Source organism: Equus asinus, chromosome 20 (genome assembly GCF_041296235.1).
Source record: "Equus asinus isolate D_3611 breed Donkey chromosome 20, EquAss-T2T_v2, whole genome shotgun sequence".
Lineage (NCBI taxonomy): Eukaryota > Metazoa > Chordata > Mammalia > Perissodactyla > Equidae > Equus > Equus asinus.
The window spans coordinates 59,970,837-59,990,934 of NC_091809.1; the positions used below are offsets into that span (position 1 = coordinate 59,970,837).

The 20,098-nt window shown below is 38.5% G+C and overlaps 1 protein-coding gene across 1 annotated transcript in view; it reads left to right on the top strand.

Annotated features, from left to right (window-relative positions):
- LOC106843112 (uncharacterized) overlaps positions 1 to 19,073 on the top strand; it is a 53,694-nt gene extending 34,621 nt beyond the window's left edge. Inside the window, exons 3-5 of the mRNA XM_014860013.3 lie at positions 12,291 to 12,602; positions 13,773 to 13,926; positions 16,493 to 19,073. Coding sequence (XP_014715499.2) covers positions 12,291 to 12,417 — 127 coding nt within the window. The 3' untranslated portion in view covers positions 12,418 to 12,602; positions 13,773 to 13,926; positions 16,493 to 19,073. The remainder of the gene's footprint in view (positions 1 to 12,290; positions 12,603 to 13,772; positions 13,927 to 16,492) is intronic.
- Positions 19,074 to 20,098: the final 1,025 nt, after the last annotated feature.

The window sequence follows — 20,098 nt, forward strand, 5'->3', positions numbered from 1 at the left end:
CATAGGCAATTATCACTATGAATTTCCCTCTTGGGACTGCTTTTGGCTGCAATCCATAAGTTTTGATATATTGTATTTCCATTTTGATTTGTCTCAAGGTATTTTTTTATTTCTTCATTGACCCATTGGTTGTTCAGTATCGTGTTGTTTAATCTCCACATATTTGTGAATTTTCCAGTTTTCTTCTTATAATTGATTACTGGTTTCATACCATTGTGTTTGGAAAAGATGCTTGATATGATTTCAAGCTTCATAAATTTGTAACACTTGTTTCGAGGCCTAACATATGTCTATTCTGGAGAATGTTCCATGTGCACCTCAGAAGAATGTGTATTCTGTTGCTTTTGGAATAAATGTTCTGTATATATCTGTTAAGTTCATCTGATCTAACATATCATTTAAGACCTATGTTTCCTTATTGATTTTCTGTCCTGATGATCTATCTATTCATGAAAGTGGGGTATTAAAGTCTCTTACTATTACTGTATTGCTGTCTATTTCTCCCTTTAGGTCTGTTAATATTTGCTTTGTATATTTAGCTGCTCTTATGTTGGGTGCATAAATTTTACAAATGTTATATCCTCTTGTTGGATTGGACCCCTTTATCATTATGTAATGCCCTTCTTTGTCTCTTATCACAGTCTTTATTTTAACATCTATTTTGTCTGATATAAATATAGCTACCCTAGCTTTCTTTTGGTTTCCATTTGTATGGAATATCTTTTTCCATCCCTTTACTTTCAGTGTGTTGTGTGTCCTTATATCTGAAGTGAATCTCTTGTAGGCATCATATAGATTGGTCTTGTTTTTCTTATCCATTCAGCCACTCTGTGTCTTTTGATTGGAGAATTTAATCCATTTACATTTAATTATTGATACCAAATAATATGCCAATTATTGATAGATATGGATTTTTTGCCATTTTGTTGTTTTCTGGCTGTTTTGTAGTTCCTCTGTTCCTTTCTCCTCTTGCTCTCTTTGTGGTTTGATGACCTTCTTTAGTGGTGTGCTTAGATTCCTTTATCTTTTGTGTATCTACTACAGGTTTTGCTTTGTGTTTACCATGAGGCTTACATATAAAACCTTAAATTTATAAGTCTATTTTAAGTTGATAATAATTTAAGTTTGAATGTATTCTAAAGCTCTGTGTTTTTACTCTCCCCCACTCTCACATTTTATGTTTTTGATGTCACATTTACATCTTTTCATCCTGTGTGTTCCTCAACTAATTATTGTAGTTTCAGTTATTTTACTACTTTTATCTTTAAGCTCTAGGAGTGATTAATCCACCACTTTTACAAGATTAGATTATTCTGAATTTTACCTTTACTAGTGAGATTATTAGTTCATATGTTTTCCTGTTACTAATCAGCACCTTTTCATTTCAGCTTAAAGAAGTCTCTTTAGCATTTCTTGTAAGGCCAGTCTAGTGGTGATAAACTCCTTTAGCTTTTACTTTTCTGGAAAGTATTTTATCTTTCCTTCAATTCTGAGTGACAACTTGTCCAGAAGGGGTATTCTTGGTTGGAAGTTTTTTCCTTTCAGCTCTTTGAATATATCAACCCACTCTCTTCTGGCCTGCAAAGTTTCTGCTGAAAAATCTGCTGATAGTTTTATGGGGGTTCCCTTTGTTGACAAAAATAATCCATAACCAATCTATGAATGAAAATTTGGGAGAGTTTATTCTGAGCTAAAATCTGAGGACCATGGCCTGGGGCCTTTCTTCCTGAAGGAAGAAAGGGCACCAAAGAAGTGAGGTGTACAGAGTGATTATATACCCCCAAACAGGATGTTTTACATATGATTGAAATGTCCCTCCCACAATAGTCATAAGATTGCCCTGTTGGCACAGAGCTTGATGGACACAGCAGGTAGTGGGTCTGCTATCTCGGTGGGCGTAGCAGGAGGCAAGTCTATTGTCTCAAGCTGGGTGGTCACAGGTGAGCCCAGCAATCAATTCTTAGCCTAAGGAAAGATGCTTAATCCTTAAGGAAATGCCAATGTTGGGAGGGGGAGGGAAGTTGCACCTTTATCTCAAGGGCCTTTGTTCTTGTCATAGGGAATATCTAAAGCAGATATACAATGCATGCTCAACGGCCACGCTCAGGTCCTTTTAGAAAGACAAGGTCAGGCCGAATTAGGTTTACACCAAATGCCTTCCTCATATACTCTAATATATCCTATTACTTGCCATTTTTATTTGTCACCTTGTACATAGTAAGTTGTTTTTCTCTTGCTTTTAAGATTTTTTCCTGTCTTTAACTTTTGATATTTTAATTATAATGTGTCTTGGTGTGGGTCTCTCTGCATTCATCTTATTTGGAACTCATTAGGGTTTTTGGATCTGGACATATGTCCTTCTCCAGGTTGGGGAAGTTTCAGCCGTTATTTCTTCTAGTAAATTTTCTGCCCCTTTTTCTCTTGTCCGTCTGGGACCCCTGTAATGCAAGTGTTGATCTGCCTAATGTTGTCCCATAAGACCCTTAAGGTATCTTCACTTTTTTTTTTCTTTTTGCTTCTCTCATTGGGCGAGTTCCACTGTGCTGTTTTTGAGTTCTCTGATCCTTTCTTCTGCTTTGTCTAGTCCACTGTTGAACCCCTCTTGTGTATTTTTCAGTTCAGTTCTTCTTCAGCTCTGTGATTTCTGTTTGCAAATGTTAACACAAATAATCCATAACCAACCTACAAATCAAAATTGGAGTGAGTTTATTATGAGCCAGAGTGAGGATTATAACCGAGGAAGGCCTGAGAAGGTGTTCCAGGGAAGCAGAGGTTTCAGTACAGTCTTATATCTTTTTAGAACAGAGAACATACATTAAACACACCAAGGATATATTTCCATCAAAATTTCAAAGTGGTATTCAGTTGCAAATTAGCAGGTCAACATGACCCTGATGTCAGGAAAGGGACTAATCTGGGTGTTACCAATAGGGCGTAGGAGGGCAAGTCTGCGTTCTTATCTTAAGAGAATGCATTCTTCAGTTTAATGTTCAGCAGATGTACAGTGTATGTGTGGTGGGCCATAAGTCAGTCTTGTTAGTTCAAAACAAACCAGTTTTGAACTCAAATAGTTACCCCACATATGTCAATATGTGACAATCTCTTCAGTACTTTCTTAAATTTTCTATCTCTTTTTTGAAGTTCTCACTATGTTTATCCATTCTTTTCCTGTGTCAGGTAAGCATCTTTATGACCATTATTTTGTTCTCTTTATCAGATAAATTACTTGTTTCTGTTTCATTAGGGAGGTTTTCTGAGAGTTTATCTTGTTCTTTTGTTTGGACTATATTCCTTTGTTGACTCTCTCTGTTGGTTTCTATGCGTTAGATAAAACAGCCACCTCTCCCAGTCTCGAAGGAGTTGCCAAGTGTAGGAGATGGACCTTATCATTCACCCCTGCTCTAGCGCTTGGTTGTCTCTCAAACTTTTGTGACTGTTAAGCAGTCTGTTTTATTTTTAATGGTTCCCAGTAGTGGCGGGTGTGCCAAGACTTGTCAGTGTGGGGGAGGATCTCATTCAGCACCTAGATTCAGGCTGAGTGGAAGTCCGCCCCTCAGGCAACAGCTTTTAAAGTATGCAAATATATACAGTCCTGTGGGACCACAAGCCTAAGTCCTGCTGGCCTCCAGAGGCAGGCAGTCTAGAGATGACCCCTGCGTGGCAGTCACAAATCAGGGTGCCAGACAATTGTACTGGCTCCTTTCTAGGAGATACCGGTGACCTGGAGTGAGGCAGAGGGAGAATGCAAAGATGGCCCACCCCGCTCCAGCCTGCATTCCCTGAAAGCATCTCCGTAGCCTCTAGATGTGTGTCAAACCAGAAGCCTGCCCCTCAGGCTGATGCTCCTGAACAAGCGAAAACAGGCCTCTTTTACAGAAAGTCTAGGGGTGTGCTCCAGTCTGCTGTCTGCGCAGTTCCTGCGGAATGGCAGCTGACCAAAACTGTCTCTCCATTTGTTACAGTCCCATGGAACTCAGGAATGCAAGATCCCCTGGCCATCAGAGCCAGGCAATCAAGGGGCAGGCACCCCCTGGGTAGCAGCACGAAAATTAGGGCACCAGATGAATGTAAAAGGTCCGCTCTGGGATATGCTGGCACTCTGAAGCACAGCAGAGAGAGAGTACAAAGTAGCACCTCCCCTCGGAAGTCTCGGGAAAAGAGGCCCTTAGATGTGTTTAATACACACAGCCTGCCCCTCAGGCCGCAGCTATGAAGATAAACTAATAGGCCTCTTTCACAGAAAAACTGGGCTCCTCAGACTGTTGCCTCTTGCTCTGCCCTGGGGGTGGTAGCTGGATAAGAGCTCTTTGCTCCATTGGTTACAGTCCTGTGGGACCCGTGAGCATATGCCCTGCTGGCCAACAGAGCCAGGCGATCTAGAGGTGTCCTCTGGTGGCAGCCATAAAAACCAGGGTCCTTTCCAGAGGAGGGTACAAGCTCCTTTCCAGGAGATAACAGTGAGCTGGAGGGAGGCAGAAGGAGAGCACAAAGATGGTGCCCTCCAGCTTCCGTCCCCAGAGAGGACCCCGGTAGAACCCCAGATGTGTGTTAAATTAGATGCCTGCCACTCAGGCCAGTGCTTTAAGATTAGTAAATGAGCCTCTTTCACATAAAGACTGGGTGCCTCTCGGTTGACTGCCTCTGTGCTGGTCCTTGGGGTGAGTTTGTCCAATCATGCGAGCCCTTTAAGAGCCATTTCTCAGTCACTATAGCCTTGTGGCTCTCGTGGATGCAAGCTCATTGGCTTTCAAAGCTAGATGTCTGGGGGGCTTGTCTCTTAGATGAGGTCTTAACAGTCGGGGTGCCCAATGTGGAGTTCGCTCCTCAGCGAGAAGCTCCAGGGTTTGAGTTGCTTCCCAATTGTGGGTTGCTGCACCGGAGGTGGAATTTATGGCGAGATTGTGTCTCAGCCTCTCCTACCCTCTTCACTGTAGGTTTTTCCTCATTTGTTTGATGTGTAGGAGTCGTTCAACTAGTTTTGGGGAATTTTTTTTTTCAGAGGAAATTGTGCCAAATGTAGCTGTAGATTCTGTGTGTCTGAGGGTAGAGGTGAGTTTAGGATCTTCCTATATCGCCATCTTGAACCAAAAGCATTCATCCCTTTTTTCTGATTAGTAATTGTATAACTTTTTCTGTACTTTCACTTTTAATACTTTCACCTTTTCTGTATCTTAACGTTTAATAGAATCTCACCAGGCTGAGAATGGGTGGGAAGCATTCCAGACAGAGGAAGCAATATAACAAAGCAACAGAAGCAGAAATGCACTGCAGGCAGGGGGGAAGGGGAGGAGACAGGTCTGCTGGGCAGAAGGGAGTGGCGAAGACTGGGCAGCAGTGGGGACGGGGGCCTTGTCTGTCTTGGTGAAGAGTCAGACAGCTTTCGGGTCTTCCATCTCATTCCCTGCACAGTTTGGAGCACATGCTAGAAATGATCAAGTTCTCCCAAAACTGTGCCTGGCAATTTCATAGAGTAAAATGAAAATACATCATGTAGTTCTTGCAATTAATAATCCAGCTAATTCCACTGAAAAGATAAAACAAGATATCTTAATTTTTAATAGTAATATTAATAATACAATTAAGAACTTAGAAAAATGAAAAATAGGTGTTCGATAAAAGGGGAGATGCCCGAGGAGGTGGTGAAACGGAATTGGCCTCTGACACACCGTATTGTAACGGTGTTGTCTCCTCGTCTTCCTTACTACACCACGAACTCCTTGCAAGTAAGGATTGCATCTTTTCTGTGTCTGCAGAGTCTGTTAGCGTAGTTCTTGGTGCAGAGTAGGTACTAAACAGGTGCTGGGAGGAGTGAGCATGGCTGGTTCCTGGGCAGCATGAAGCCAGGCTGACTAGAGTGTGTTGGGGAACAAGAGCGGGTAGAGTGAATTCCGTTGCTTGGAGAGTGCCCGGTGAGAGGCTTGGAAGGTTTTGAGCAGGACAGGGAAACTATCAGTCTTGCCCGATGCCCTCATGACTGTGATTCATGCCTTTCTTGTAATTAGCCCGGGTTACTAGTTGTGGATTGAGTCTGTGGTAATGGAATAGAATGCGCGAGGCCTAGGGCAAAAGCATAACCAAGCCTAGACTTGGTCTAACAGCCCCAGCCAGCGCACGCCTGGTCTCGGCATCGACTGCTTTGGAACTCCATGCTGCTTTTCGGACGCTGGGCTCCGGCTCAGTGGCTCTCCGTGCTGCTCTGGGGAGGAACAGGAGCACCTTTCAGACCGAATCTCCTTAAACAAACCTGGACTGCGTCACACAGTTGTAACTTCTCTCTGTCCTTATGGCAGATAATTACTTCGACTGAAAGTGCCTCTTTCACTTCTTGCCTGTTTATATTAATAAAAGATCTAGATTGAGCGAAAGATGGTATAACTAAAACATGGACATAAAATTTATTACACTTATGCTGTAACTTATTTAAAACACTCCAGTTGTTATTTTCCTGTGTATACATATATACAGCTATTTTTCCTTTTTGAAATTTTAATTTTTGAATTTAGAAATTTAGGAACTTTTAAAATATATTTGATTTTCAGAAAATGGACAGTTTTTGTTGATGACGGTACTTTTTTAAAAAGCCCAGTTTTATATTCTTTTTTAATCTAGATTTTTAAAAGGTAACTTTTAAGATAGACTTTCTGTAATCTAGATTTTTCAATTTTGTAGACTTTTGGTCCTTAGGCAATTTGAATTCAGAAGAAATTTTGGCATGACTCTGTTGACTTTGTGCAATGAGGAAAGGCCTCTTTGCTTTCTAAAGAATGAATATTTCTGGGATTACGCTGATGTTTAGTTTCTTTATAGGAAAGAGGTTCTCAGTGTTTAAAAATATTCCCAGAGTTAAACACAAGATTAGCTATTCTTTAATTTGCTCAAGCTACAGACTGTTCTTAGAATCACAGGCCCCTCAAAATAACTCGGTGGCACCAGAAATATATGGTCCATGCCTTAAAATGCTCAGACAACTATAACAGGAAATGAAAAGCTACTGGCATCCTATTTAAAAATAACTGAGATTTTAAAAAATTGATGTGTATTTTCAATTCTGGTTTAAGTGTGTATTTGCCCTTGTGAAAACAAATTGTCACCCTTTGAAATATTTAGGTTAAAGGAAAAAATGGCACTTGGATATTTTTGGATTCAAGGTTATAGGAGTAAGGAAAGGTATTTCAACAGAGCAGTTATACAAAGATAGTTGGAACGAACCCAGACTTTGAAGAGGGTGAGTACTTTCCTTGGTACTAGAGAAAGCAGGCTGCTTCATAATGTCCTTGGTCCTGCTGTGATAGGAAGGTGGCCAGCTGAGGTTAATAGCAAAAGTCCTGGGGCATCGCTTTTTTTCTTTTGGGATATTTACATCGATGAACTGAAAATACCTGCAAGAGCATCCTCTTCAGGCCCAGCCCCGTGGCCTAATGGTTAAGTTCGCCCACTCCGTTTTGGTGGCCCAGGGATTCGCCGGTTTGGATCCTGGGCGCGGACATGGCACCGCTCATCAGGCCTCACTGAGGCAGCGTCCTACATGCCACAACTAGAAGGACCCACAAGTAAAAATATACAACTATGTACCGGTGGGCTTTAGGGAGAAAAACAAAAAATAAAATCTTAAAAAAAAAAAGAGCATCCTCTTCAATGTGATGTTATTCAGGTGGCAGTGATGATAATCTGGAAAATAGGAGCTCTGACAGTGCCTGCTCCTCAGCCTCTTCAGGGGAGATATATTTAATAAAACAAATGCTAAAACAAAGAGTAGGCGTTCTATAGTGGCACTGTGCTAAGTGCTCAGCACAAGTTTTCTCAGGTAATTCTCCCAAAGCCTGTGATATCCCTTTTCATAGATGAGGAAGGAGAGTGAGTCTCAGAGAGGTTAAGTAACTTGTCTAAGGTAACCCAGCAAGTTAAATGGCTGAGGTGATCTGGACCTTGAGCTTGTATCCACCGTGCCTACCTCGCCAGCACTTGGTAAAGACAGGAGCTCAGTAAATGGAGCTCTCGTTCTAGCATAGGAAAATTGTGTTCGAGGAGTAGTTCTCTTACCACAGGACAGCAATGGAGAGCTGGCTGGACCGTCTTGAGCATTTTTACAGCAGTGACAAAACATCCTGCATATTGGTATGTACATTCTTTGTCTCGTTCTTCTTTTCCTCCTGAACACTGCAGCTGCTGGGAAGGATGGTGCATGGAGGCCGTTAGTACAGCCCCTCACTTCATTTTCCTGTAACTATGTTAGTTGAAACCAGGAGTTATGGTCAAGAAACTCTTAGTTCTCGCTGAAATCTATAGATGATCTCCAGTTTTATCTAAACAAGTTTTGAGAGTGGTTCGACAAGTATTGACTGACTGAATTCGTCTCAGTGATTAGTTTCAAAGATCTGTGAAAGGAACCAGCTCAGCACAACCACTCGCAAGTGCCAGTTGTACAGCTGCCCAGACGCACATTTTGTTAGAAACGAAAAAACCATAAACCTGAGTGTATTACTCTGCTAGGGCTGCGCTAACAACAGACAACAAACTGAGTGGCTTAAACAACAGGAATTTACTGTCTCAGTTCTGGAGGCTGGAGTCAAAGAGCAGACTGTCAGCAGGGTCGCTTCCTCCTGAGGGCCGTGAGGGAGAATCTGTCCCATGCGTCATACCTGGTTTCTTGTGGTTTGCTGGCAGTCTCGGGCGTTCCTTGGCCCATGGAAGCACATCCTGATCTCTGCCTTCGTCTTCACATGGTGTTCTTCCTGTATGTACGTCTGTCTCCAAATTTCCCCATTTTATAAGGACACCAGTTACTTAACCCCCATTTCCTCATTTATAAGGCCTGTCCATCCTAATGACTTCATTTTAACTTGATTACTCTGTACAGATCCTGTCTTTAAATAAAGTCATAGCCTTAGGTACTGGGGGTTAGGACTTCAGCATGTGACTTTTGGGGGGGGACAAAGTTCAACCCGTGACACTAAGCATCGACAGCTGGGTGTTGCCTGCCCCCATTCCCCTGGCAGCTCCACCCTCCCACCTACACTAGCTGAGGTGTTAGTGGTGGAGTGTCCAGTTTATTGAATGAGTTGTATTTAGTAGGGTGTGTCTCCCTTCCAGAATAATACCAAATTAATAAAACTCCGCAGTGATTCGAAGTTGGAATTTCTCCCCTCTGCCTGCCTGGGCCTGCTTCAAGGGCTTGGATGCCTGCAGTGGGAAATTTGACATTGTTGGCTTCCTTCCTTGCTCTGCCTTTCTCTCCCTCCCTTCTGCTAGTTTTGACCCTTATAGGGTCAGGCCTAAAGGGGACTAAGGGAAAAATACAGTTGGGTGACAGCTGGGATGTTTCCATCTGGCATCGGTGCCCTCCAGATGGCAGATGTGGTTCTCTTTGGTGGATTCCTGGGAGATCCTCCTGCTGGGACTCCCCCTTTGGCTCCCTTGATGCACTGGGGCCTCTCCTCCAGCTGACCCTCTCACTGTACACCCTTGGCCTCTAGCTTTGGTGTTCCACCTCTCTGCTACTCATCTTCATCCCTCTCTGCAGAACTCTTGGGAGGCTGTCTTTTAAGGCAACCCCGTGCCAGCTTTCCTCCTGGGGGCCTGATTTGGTTCATGGAAGACAAGCACCTTTGCTGTCAGGGGAAGCAGCGTCTACTCCCAGTGCAGCCTTTTAAACTCTGCTGACAGGTAGACAGCTCAGTCACAGGATCTCACCTTTAGACTTACCTTTCAGCTTGAGTCAAGTCCTAGTCTCTCTGTTCCTTCAAGTCCAGGAGATACTGGTTCTGCTCTTCACGTGGTTCCCTCGATGCCGTTCCAGCTTGGTTTAAGGTGAGGAGTCGCATTCTCCTCTTTTCCTCCATGGGCATTGGTGCGAGTGGACACAGCACACTGACACTCTCCAATAACATACCCTCTTCGGGCTCTTACAACTTCTTTCTCTTGTTTTGATTTCTTTTTTAGTACTTTTTTAAAATTGAGATATAATTGACATATAACATTATATTAGTTTCAGATGTACAACATAATGATTCGGTATTTGTATATATCGCAAAATGATCACAATAAGTCTAATTAACATCCATCACCACACAGTTACAAATTTTTTTTCTGGTGATAACTTTTTAAGACCTACTCTCTTAGCACCTTTCAAATATACACTACAATATTATCAACTATAGTCACCATGCTGTACATTACATCCCTATGACGTATTTATTTTATAACTGGAAGCTTGTACATTTTGACCACTTTGACCCATTTTGCCCACGTCCCACACCTTTACAATTTGTGCTTCTCAGAGGCTGGAGGAGACTGGCTGAGACGGGCAAAGTCAGATAGGGCTTAACGCTTTGCAAACCCTGCGTGGATGGTCTGTTCTTCTGACGTCTCCGCAGGTGCTCACTGCGCCACCCCTGGAGGCACCAGTCAGTGTCTGAACAGTTAAGGAGGGGAAGACATCAGACTTCCGTGGTGGGCTGGTATCATTTGCAGAAGTGCACAAATGACCATTCATTTATATTACAGACAGAGGCATTGGATCACCAGATGTGAGTTCTGACCTTGAAGAGAGCATCCTTGCATTGCAGTTTACACATTTAAACATCATGAAAGACAGTTGAATACAAAACTTATTTGCCTGTTTTGTCAATTTGTAGAAATTTTTGGCTGCTCAGTGGTTTCTTTAACACATTTGGACTTTCTTAGTGGAGAACTAACTTGTTACAGCTCCCTATTTTTGCCCATGTGAGTTTGTACAATATCTCTGAAGAATTTCTTATTATGACAGGGAGAGGGGAGTAGGCTGTGTGTGTGTTGAATCCAAAGCAGCATTGTGTTCATTGTTTTACTCTGTAAAGATCATTCTGTTCTAAAGATATGATATAAACGATGGTTCTTTGCTGTGTTTAATTTCATTACAATAGAATTCATTCACTGGTTTAAAATAAAAGGTGATTATTTCAGTGCTAAAGTGTATTACTTATATCTCTATATAAAGCATTCAGAATTTAATAATAAAAGATCAGTTGAAATTCATGGCATTTGTATCATCTACTTGAATAATTATAATTTATTGGTCTATATAGTACAAAAGTATTAATTCCTTTGGTCTTCTTTTTTTAATTAGATAATATTCAGTGGAAGAGACCACACAAAGGAGACTCAAAGTTGAGAAAATGTGATTGGAATTTGAGTAGTAAAAGTTGATATGTAGATAAGCAGTGCTGTTAAAACCCACATTTACAGCTAAATTGAAAATAAGTATTGGAAGTCTTCCAAGAAAAAGTCCAAAATAATTGTGGAAGATAGGGTGATAATATATGAAGTAATCACTCTTGGTGTATGACAACAGCGGTGGGGCAGGGTCCCTGAAGGCATCGTTCTGCTCTCCCTGGGGGAAAGGAGAAGGCAAGCCAGGTGGTTAAATCTTTCCACTTTAGTACTTGGACATAAGGAGTAAAATGGGATTATATAGGCAATATAAGAAACTAGTAAATGTGCAGATAAACTTTGAGAACAGGAAGCAAATACAGAAAGAAATTACATCATATTAAAAGGGCAAAGAGATATAAAATTTTTCATTCCCTAGACAGAGTATACTAAATTATAATAATTTAGTGTACAGTCAATTATACTAAAGTACCCTTAGTTGTAAATGTCAGTTGAGTTCTGGAGTTACAACAAAGATAGAGTATGAAATAATATTATTAAGACGGAAAGGTTTGCTTTTGGTCATAGGGCATATTTTATATATATATATATATATATATATTTTTTTTTAGAAACCTTTCTAAATGGGAATCAAAAGAAATTTATTTTTATTTTTAGGAGTGTTTTAAGGAAACATCCGCTGGGGGCTTAGAAACATGTAGCTCCTGTTTGTCCTCAAAACTCTTTAAAAGGATGTGGCAGAGAAGCTTTAAACTTTTCACTTTAAAAACCCTTTTTATATCCATTAGTTTATTCATCCATCCAACTAATATTTGTGACATGAAGTATGATAAGATGTTCAGACACAGAAATGGTTAAGACATTGTTCTTGAATTAAAGGAACTCAATCTTCTGGGTTTTATTTTTTTTATTTCTTCACAAAAATTTCTAATTTTATGTAAATCTAGGCTTGGTTCCTGTATTTTACTAGTTTGAGATATTTTATTGCCGTATAGTGCAAAGTATTAATGGACTGATAAATATCTTTCATGCTGCTTATTTGTTTAGACCTCTTTATGCGTGACCATGAAGGTCACAGTGAAGTGGGATCTTGATTCCCTAACTCATAGCTCCAGTTTTAATGCTTCTTGATATTCTTGCAGGGACTACCACACATGTGTCTTCCAGCCATATAAATGCATCTTCCAGCAGCACTGTGAAACCATCAACAACTCCATTTTCTTCAAAGAATATGACAACCACCACTTTGAAACCCGTAGCGACATCTAAAATGACAACACCGGGGGTCTCAACAAAAATGACTTCCACCACCTTAAAGTCTACACCCAAAATAACAAGTGTTTCACAAAACACATCCCAGATGTCAACATCCACGATGACCACAACCCACAATAGTTCCATGATGACTACCACCCACAATGGTTCAGTGACATCTGTCTCTTCATCAGTAACTAGTATGTATGAAAATGGACCTGTTTTTCTTATGCTGAGAATAGTCGTTAAATGCCACATTTCCATCAGTATTCCATTCTGCAAAAATAAACACAGAAATTTAGACAATGACTTCCTATTAAGTAAATTAGTTGTAGAGATTAGGAAAAGAGTCAATTGACCCAGTATTCTTGTCCCTTTAAAAAAGAGTTTCCAAATTAATCATGCCAAATAATGACTGTATAAGAACCATCTGTGAATAAGTAATTTATACTAATAGAGAATTTTATTTTACATGGTTTGAAAATTTGTCATACCTTTAACTCTTTGTACCTTATTCTAGAAAGGAATTAGGCAGGCTCAGTCTACATGGTTTCTAAACCAAAATCGTGGTGAACTTTGGTTTTAATTCATTGGTGCCATTAAGGTATTTTTAAACAGTGTTAGATATAATCACATATGTAGTATGAGAGTCTCAGCACTCCTTACTTTTTGCATTTGTTTAAAATAGAATGCCTGTGAAACCATGAACTCAGAAACCTTAAGATGATTTTCTTTTAGGTTATCCAAAATTGAAGTTCTATTTAAAAACTAATGATTACATTTATCAGAACAAATAGCAGACTTTATGGTTTCTTTTGTGTGTTTTTATATTATTTCTACTCCATATAGTGTATTTTCTCTATTACAATAATTTGTGTATTAAAATTAACTTTAATGTCTCAGGGGCTCTTGATAAAATCAAAATACTTAAAATTCCCAATTTATTCAAAATTCACGAGAAATTTCAGTTAGAAACATTTATTCAAATTGGGTCCAGTTTCAAGATTACAGCTGTGTTACCCTGACCTTTTTTTAAAGCATGAACTCCTAAGAGGATTTATAAGGAAAAAAATTCCCCAAATCGTGCTGCCTCTGAGGTTTTGGTAGTCCACCCAAGTCCAGTACCATGAACCACTTTAAGATCTTGGGGTTGCAGGCCCTGGGGATTTCCTTAAGGGATGTATTGGAGAAACTGAAGAAACTAGAGCCAGGCCGTCACTAGACACAATGGAGGCTAGAGAGCAACTTTCTATGCTTAGAATCCCCTTCATCCCCCATTGAGCATTGTTGTATAGAAAATCAGAAAGTTTTAACGTATTTAAAATGGTTTTTAAAAGTGCTAAAGCTTATTTTGTTCTGTTTTCTTCTAGTCACAGCAACTATTAATTCCAAAGAAAATAAAGGATCAAAATTTGATACTGGCAGTTTTGTTGGTGGTATCGTATTAACACTGGGAATTTTATCTATTCTTTACATGGGATGCAAAATATATTATTCAAGAAGAGGCATTCGGTATACAACCATGTGAGTTTTAATTATCCAGAACTTTTTAATTATTATTATTTCTGTATTTCTTTATTTAAATATCATGACATAATATTGTGGTAGGGCCAGTGTTCATCTCAGGGATGAATAACTCATAGATTTATAGTTACATTCCTATTAATCTTGTGTATCCAAAGTAAATTGCTTATGTAGAAGCTTGTGATGATAATTATTTGCAAACGAAAATGGGTGTATATACCTATAAAACTGTTTGTATTTTATTAATGTCATTTTTTACCAGAGACCCAAGTTTAGCCAACCCTTTTCACTTGCTTTTACCCCTAATCGTAAGAAATAACCATATCAGGTCTCATGAGGCTGTTGACTTAGTGCTGCCAACAAACATGACACACAAAATAACATCTTTGGTGAAAAACATGATTTTTGCTTTCTATGACAAAGACCAACTATGGAAATTCTTCTGACAGCCTCATTTTCCTGATAATTTACTATACCAATGAGTGGTTGTTTGAAGTAATATAGATTATCATTTTATCTGTTGTAAACCTGTGTTTTTCAAATGAGCTTTATCAACAAGTCCTGATAATAAAGCGTGTTCACCTTTCATGCACTTCTGTAGGCCTTAGGCTTTTTGGAGGTATCATCTCCTGACTTTTGTTACTCCAACAAAGTTCTTTTTTTTTTTTATTTTTTGAGTCTTAGATATGCAAGAGCCAATTCATTCTTTTTATTGTTAATATATATAAATACCATAGAATAGATGACCATTTTCCAAAATTCATTTTGTTTAAGTCGTCAATACATATGTATCTTACACAGAGTTTCCACATCAGTAACATTTGGGAAATACTGATTGAGCAAAGCAAAATGGAACAGGTTTCTTTACTACAAGAATTCTCTAAGCCTTTGATATGTTGATGTGCATTATGAATTTCCAGGAGGGGAATATAGTATGAAAATATTTCTCAAATTTTTCATCAAACTGAAAAAACCAGACTTTAAAAAATTGTTTTTAAATTGAAAGTTAGCTTCCATATATTCATCATATCAAACTCACTTTTAAAAGAATATCAAGGTGGTGTTTGGCCAGATTAAAATTGTCTTCAAAAACATGCATTCTTTTCTCTTTTAGATCAACCTATAAAAGAAAAAGATACATGAAGGGAACTGTGACTAAATACAGTTAACTTGGGAAATGCATTAAAACTTGAAATATATTTTAAAACCACTGTGTGTTTCTAGAAATATTTATCATCTATTTCCTTGGTAAATTTCACCAGTTAAACAGAAGACTCATTTCGATTATAGGAAATGCCGCTCATTTTTTTTATAATATTAATATTTATTGATGTAGTTGAAGTTATAAAATAGTGAAGGAATTAAATTAAAATGTGCTGTTTTCGTTTTAAACTGCCTTAACTACGAAGTATGTAATTTTAGCTTTACGGGCTCATTTTTTTTTTCACGGATACATGACCACATAAGGTTGCATGCCCTGTGGAGGAAGTCAGAGTCCAGAATCCTCATGCCTATAAGGGAACTATGCTGGCACAGGCAGAGTTTGACAGTAATAGGAGTCTTATTCATATAGCAACCAGTATATGGTGAAAATACCATATTTAGTTGAATCTAAGTACACATGTTTGGTTTTGTTTTTTTCCACATTTTAAGACCTCTGAAATTGAGATGTAGCTTACAGTCTGTGGGATGAGAAAGCATTGTGCTGTAATTTAATTGGCTGTGTTTTTCTTAGAGCTACATAAAAAAAATAGTGCATTTTAACGCCAGTAGTTCCTTTGAAGTTATAAAAAATGGGATTCCATAAATAAGGACTTAATGTTTGTCCTATTAAGGAAATTGAGACCTTCTATTATCTAGTAATAATGATCATTTCTAGTTTTCATTTAGTGGATAATAACACTGATTGAAATATTAGCTCCTATATTTCTTAGAGTTGCATGAAGAGACAGTGGCGTGAAATGGTTAAGAGATGGGGTTTGGGTCAGACAGACTTCATTTTGAGTCTGGCTCTACTGTGGACCAGCAGGGTGCTTTCCCATGCTTAAATGAAGGATGTTGCACAGCGCACAGTGGTCAAGACGAGAGTTCACATGCTTGCTTAGCTTCTGATCCTCTGTAAAACAGGATAATGAGTAAATAAAGTAAGTAAATCGTTAACAATGCCCTGTGCATAGGGTTACTGTGATGATTAAATGAGATCTGGATGTAAAGTCTGTAGTGTAACACCTGGCACATAGTAAATGCTCAAGAAATGATGGTTGTTTTGGTTGTTTTCTTCTTTAAAGAGGGTTCTAACAGCTAACTGGTGAAAAGTCACAGTCACTAAGAGGCGGTGCGGAGATTTGAGTGTAGGTCTGTTTGACAACCTGAACCAGCATTTGAATCTTTAGCCACAACAGTTACTGGGTGTTTTTACTTAAGAAACTTTATGCAAAGCAATGAGAATTAATTTTGATTCCAAAGATTGAAATTATTTGTTACTTTACTTAAAAAATATGAACATATAAGTAGTTTTGATACAAATACAAAACATCGAGTAATTTTGACTTTTGATCTGTTACAGTGATGAACATGATGCCATCATTTAAGGAAATCCAAGGACCAATGGAAAGAAGAAATATTGATGCAGCCCTATCAATTAGTTTTGGTTTATTATTGGTTAAAATGATACTCTCCTCGAAAATAGAACAAACAGGCCATGCCTATAATTTACAAGGTATTATATAAATGTGTAAAAATTCCTCATGATCACTAAAGATAAAAAGATTTGGTTTAGGTTTTTTAATGAACATTTGGAGCATACAGTTAGTGAAATGGTTATATTCACTTTTCGAAAATACATAGTAAGACAAACAAGTCCTGTTTCCATTTTTTTTTCGTGGCATTGGCCACATGGGGCCAGTAATCGGAAGACATCATCACTGAGGGCACAATGCCATCTGGGCATACAAATAAGGAGCTTGTCACACACTTAGGATTTTGACTGTCTTTGTTGCTCACACGAAGAACTTCAGTGCTATTCAGAGCTGGATATATCCTAATTACTAATGCCACACAGCAGAAATTATACAAGTAAACCAGACCTTCAGCATAATTTTAGTTTAAGTGTCTCTTCAGAAAACATCAATAATTTATATGTTTTAAAGCTTAGTACTTGGTTTAGGAGCAAAACGCATGCCCCCCCACCCCAAAAATCGAAACCAGAAACAGTCCCTGGGCTTAGCTCTGTTAGAGCCACTGGAGAGCCTGTATGTTTATTAATAACTTCTTTTGAGCTTTCAGTGGCAGTTGATATGGTTATCTTTTTTTCACTATGTGATTTCAGTAATTGCAATGTTTAACATGATGGTTTAAAAACTTAGTATTAAATAAGTTAGATTATTTGCTACTGTGAGAATATTGTCACCACTGGAAATTATTTCGTACTCAGCTGTTAATTTTATCTTTAGTGAATATTTTTAAGAGATAGAGAGCTGCTTTCAATATCTAGAAATGTTTAATGTAGTGTAAACATGCCTAACTTTAAAAAAAAGAGCCCCTTATATGATTTCCAAAACAACATTTAGAACTGTATACACAGAACTATAGATTAATGCTCTGTTTATCAAGCCAGGGATTGTGGGGGCCCCCCTCAGGCTACTAAACCCACAGGATGAAAATGTTGCATATTCATGCACCATCGATTTTACTCAAAGATTTGGGGAAACAGCATTTTTATACTAAAGCACCAGTGTATTTTGGAATAGATTCCTATGGAGTTTTAAAACAGGAATTTTTAAGAATTTTTAACTTCCTGCTTCTTTATTTGGGTATTTTTCAGCCCTCTCCTCTTCCTCCCTTGCTGAAGAGGAGGCACTTTCATATGTATTATGTTAATGGAGAGAAAAAGCACAGTATTTTAGGGATACCAATATTAGCCAAGGTATTTTGAAGTGTTTTCGGTTTTAGTTTATATTACAACACACAAAACTCAGGGTCAAGTTTTGACAAAAGATGTATTTAGTCATACTGAATACTGAGATAGTATTTCTATCTTAGGTGGTCAAAGTAAATCACACCAATTTCTGATAGTCCAAAAATCAGCTAAGGAGTCCTAATGAACATGTACCTACAATTAATATGAATTAAATGTATCTTTTGTGGTCAGCTTTTGGTTTGCACAGAATGCCGTATGTCAGGAATTTTGATATAAAAGGATCATTTTACTTACTGTGCATTATTGCCAATTGATATGATGAATAAGGATGATAAAAATCCAAAATATGGATATGATGGGATGTATGTGACACATGCAGTGTGGAGGAAATATTATGAAACCTGTTTATATTAGTTCAAAAGAGAAATGTGGGATGATAGGTAAGTTCTCTGTTACTAACTTAGCCCTAGCTGGTCTTTCAACCACTGCTTTCATTTCTTTGCAAAACGTACTAAGATATATTTTATAGTAATGGGGCCTTTTCAGTTTAACTTGTTTTGTCTCCTGCATTCTTGATATTTCAGTACTTCAAGTCAGTCAGAACTTTGTAGACAGGCCTGAAACTTTCTTCTATACTTGCTTCTTTAGCACTTTGAAGATATAAAACCACTTTTTAAGTACTAAATGTCGAAATTTGCCTTTCAAGTTTCCTGTGCTTTGGGTTTGAAATAATTTAGTTATGTCTTTTCTCTGTATGTAAATTGTATAATTTGTTATTTTCAAATACCAGTGCTTCAATGCAGTCAGTTTCTTTGGTTCTCTGCAAAAATTGAGGGAACTGGTGATGCAAACCAATATTCTGCTTTGGAGCACATTTCCTAAGCATAAATGTATCTTCCTGATTATGTTTACTTAAGCAAATGTTCAATTTTGTTTGCAGTCCTTGAGAATGTATTTACTTGAAGATAAAAGCAATCCAGATGTATGTCTAAATATTAGGCAGAATCCAATCTATGATTTTAAAATTTCTTTGGATAATCCATAAAATGAATAATTCAAATACAGATAAGAGTGGTAGCATATTACAGTGATCATTTTGTATTTTTCAGAAAAAAACATTTAAAGCAAATTCCTATTAGTTTTTTTTCTTTTTATTATAAGGATCAGCTTTTGGTATTTCATTGTTACTGAGATCTATTTTTAGAATAAAATTTTGTTCTCCACCTAAGAGTTTTATGTGTGTGGTTTTACTTCATTTCATCAAACTCAAAAGAAACTAACAGAATAGAAAAAGCCCAAAATAAAAAGGCAGATTATTGAGGCTAACTGGGCCTGTAAGTGTGGCTTCCTGGACCAGCAGCAGCATCACCTGGAAACTTGTTAGACGTGCGAATTCTTGAGCCAGAGTAGGTCTGGGGTGGTGCCTGGCAATAAACATTTTAACAGTCCTCTCAGGTGATTCTGATGAACCCCAAAGTTTGAGAAGCACTGCTCAACAGCTTTTCATTTGAAGCGACTTCTTTATTCTGCTGGGTAGAACTTGAAAAATATATTTGTGGTAGAAATAAAAAACTACCATTCCCTCTATAAATCAGCTGCAATTGCCTTAATGTATGGTATTTTCAACAGTCTTTTTTTCTTTACAACTGGATATAATTAATCTGAGAATGACTGAAAGATTTGTTATTATGAGGCAACCAAGGGGAAAGGGTGCAGTCTACAGGAAATCCTTTATATAATAAAAAGTACCCTCTCATAGTATTATTTGCACAGAATTCTTCCTCCCCACCCTTGCTTTGGCTTCACTCTGAGCAGAGTTTACTCCCCCACCAACTTCAGGCTTGGGTGTGTGTCTTGTTCTTGGCCCAATGGTAGGGTAGTAGATGTAATAAACATTACATCTGTCCAGAAAAACAAAATGTACCCTTTGAAGTTTCAGCTAATTATTTTCTAAAAATTAAAGTATGTTATGCATACAAAGAGAGTGACGTCACCTAGATGGCAGCAAAGATCGTTCCTGACTTTGCTCCTCCCCCAAGAACAACTAACCACTCATGGACAAGACACTATTGAGAGCATCCTGGAATGTGGGGGTAAGGCTGAAGCACCACTCTGCACCTCAGAGACCAAGACAGACTGCCTTAGAAGGGTAAGAGAAGCAGCTACATGTTGACCACGTTGCCCCTCCCCCAGGCCAGTGCAGTACCACACCAAGAGGTCTCTCCTGAACCTGCAGTTACCCCACTGGGAAAA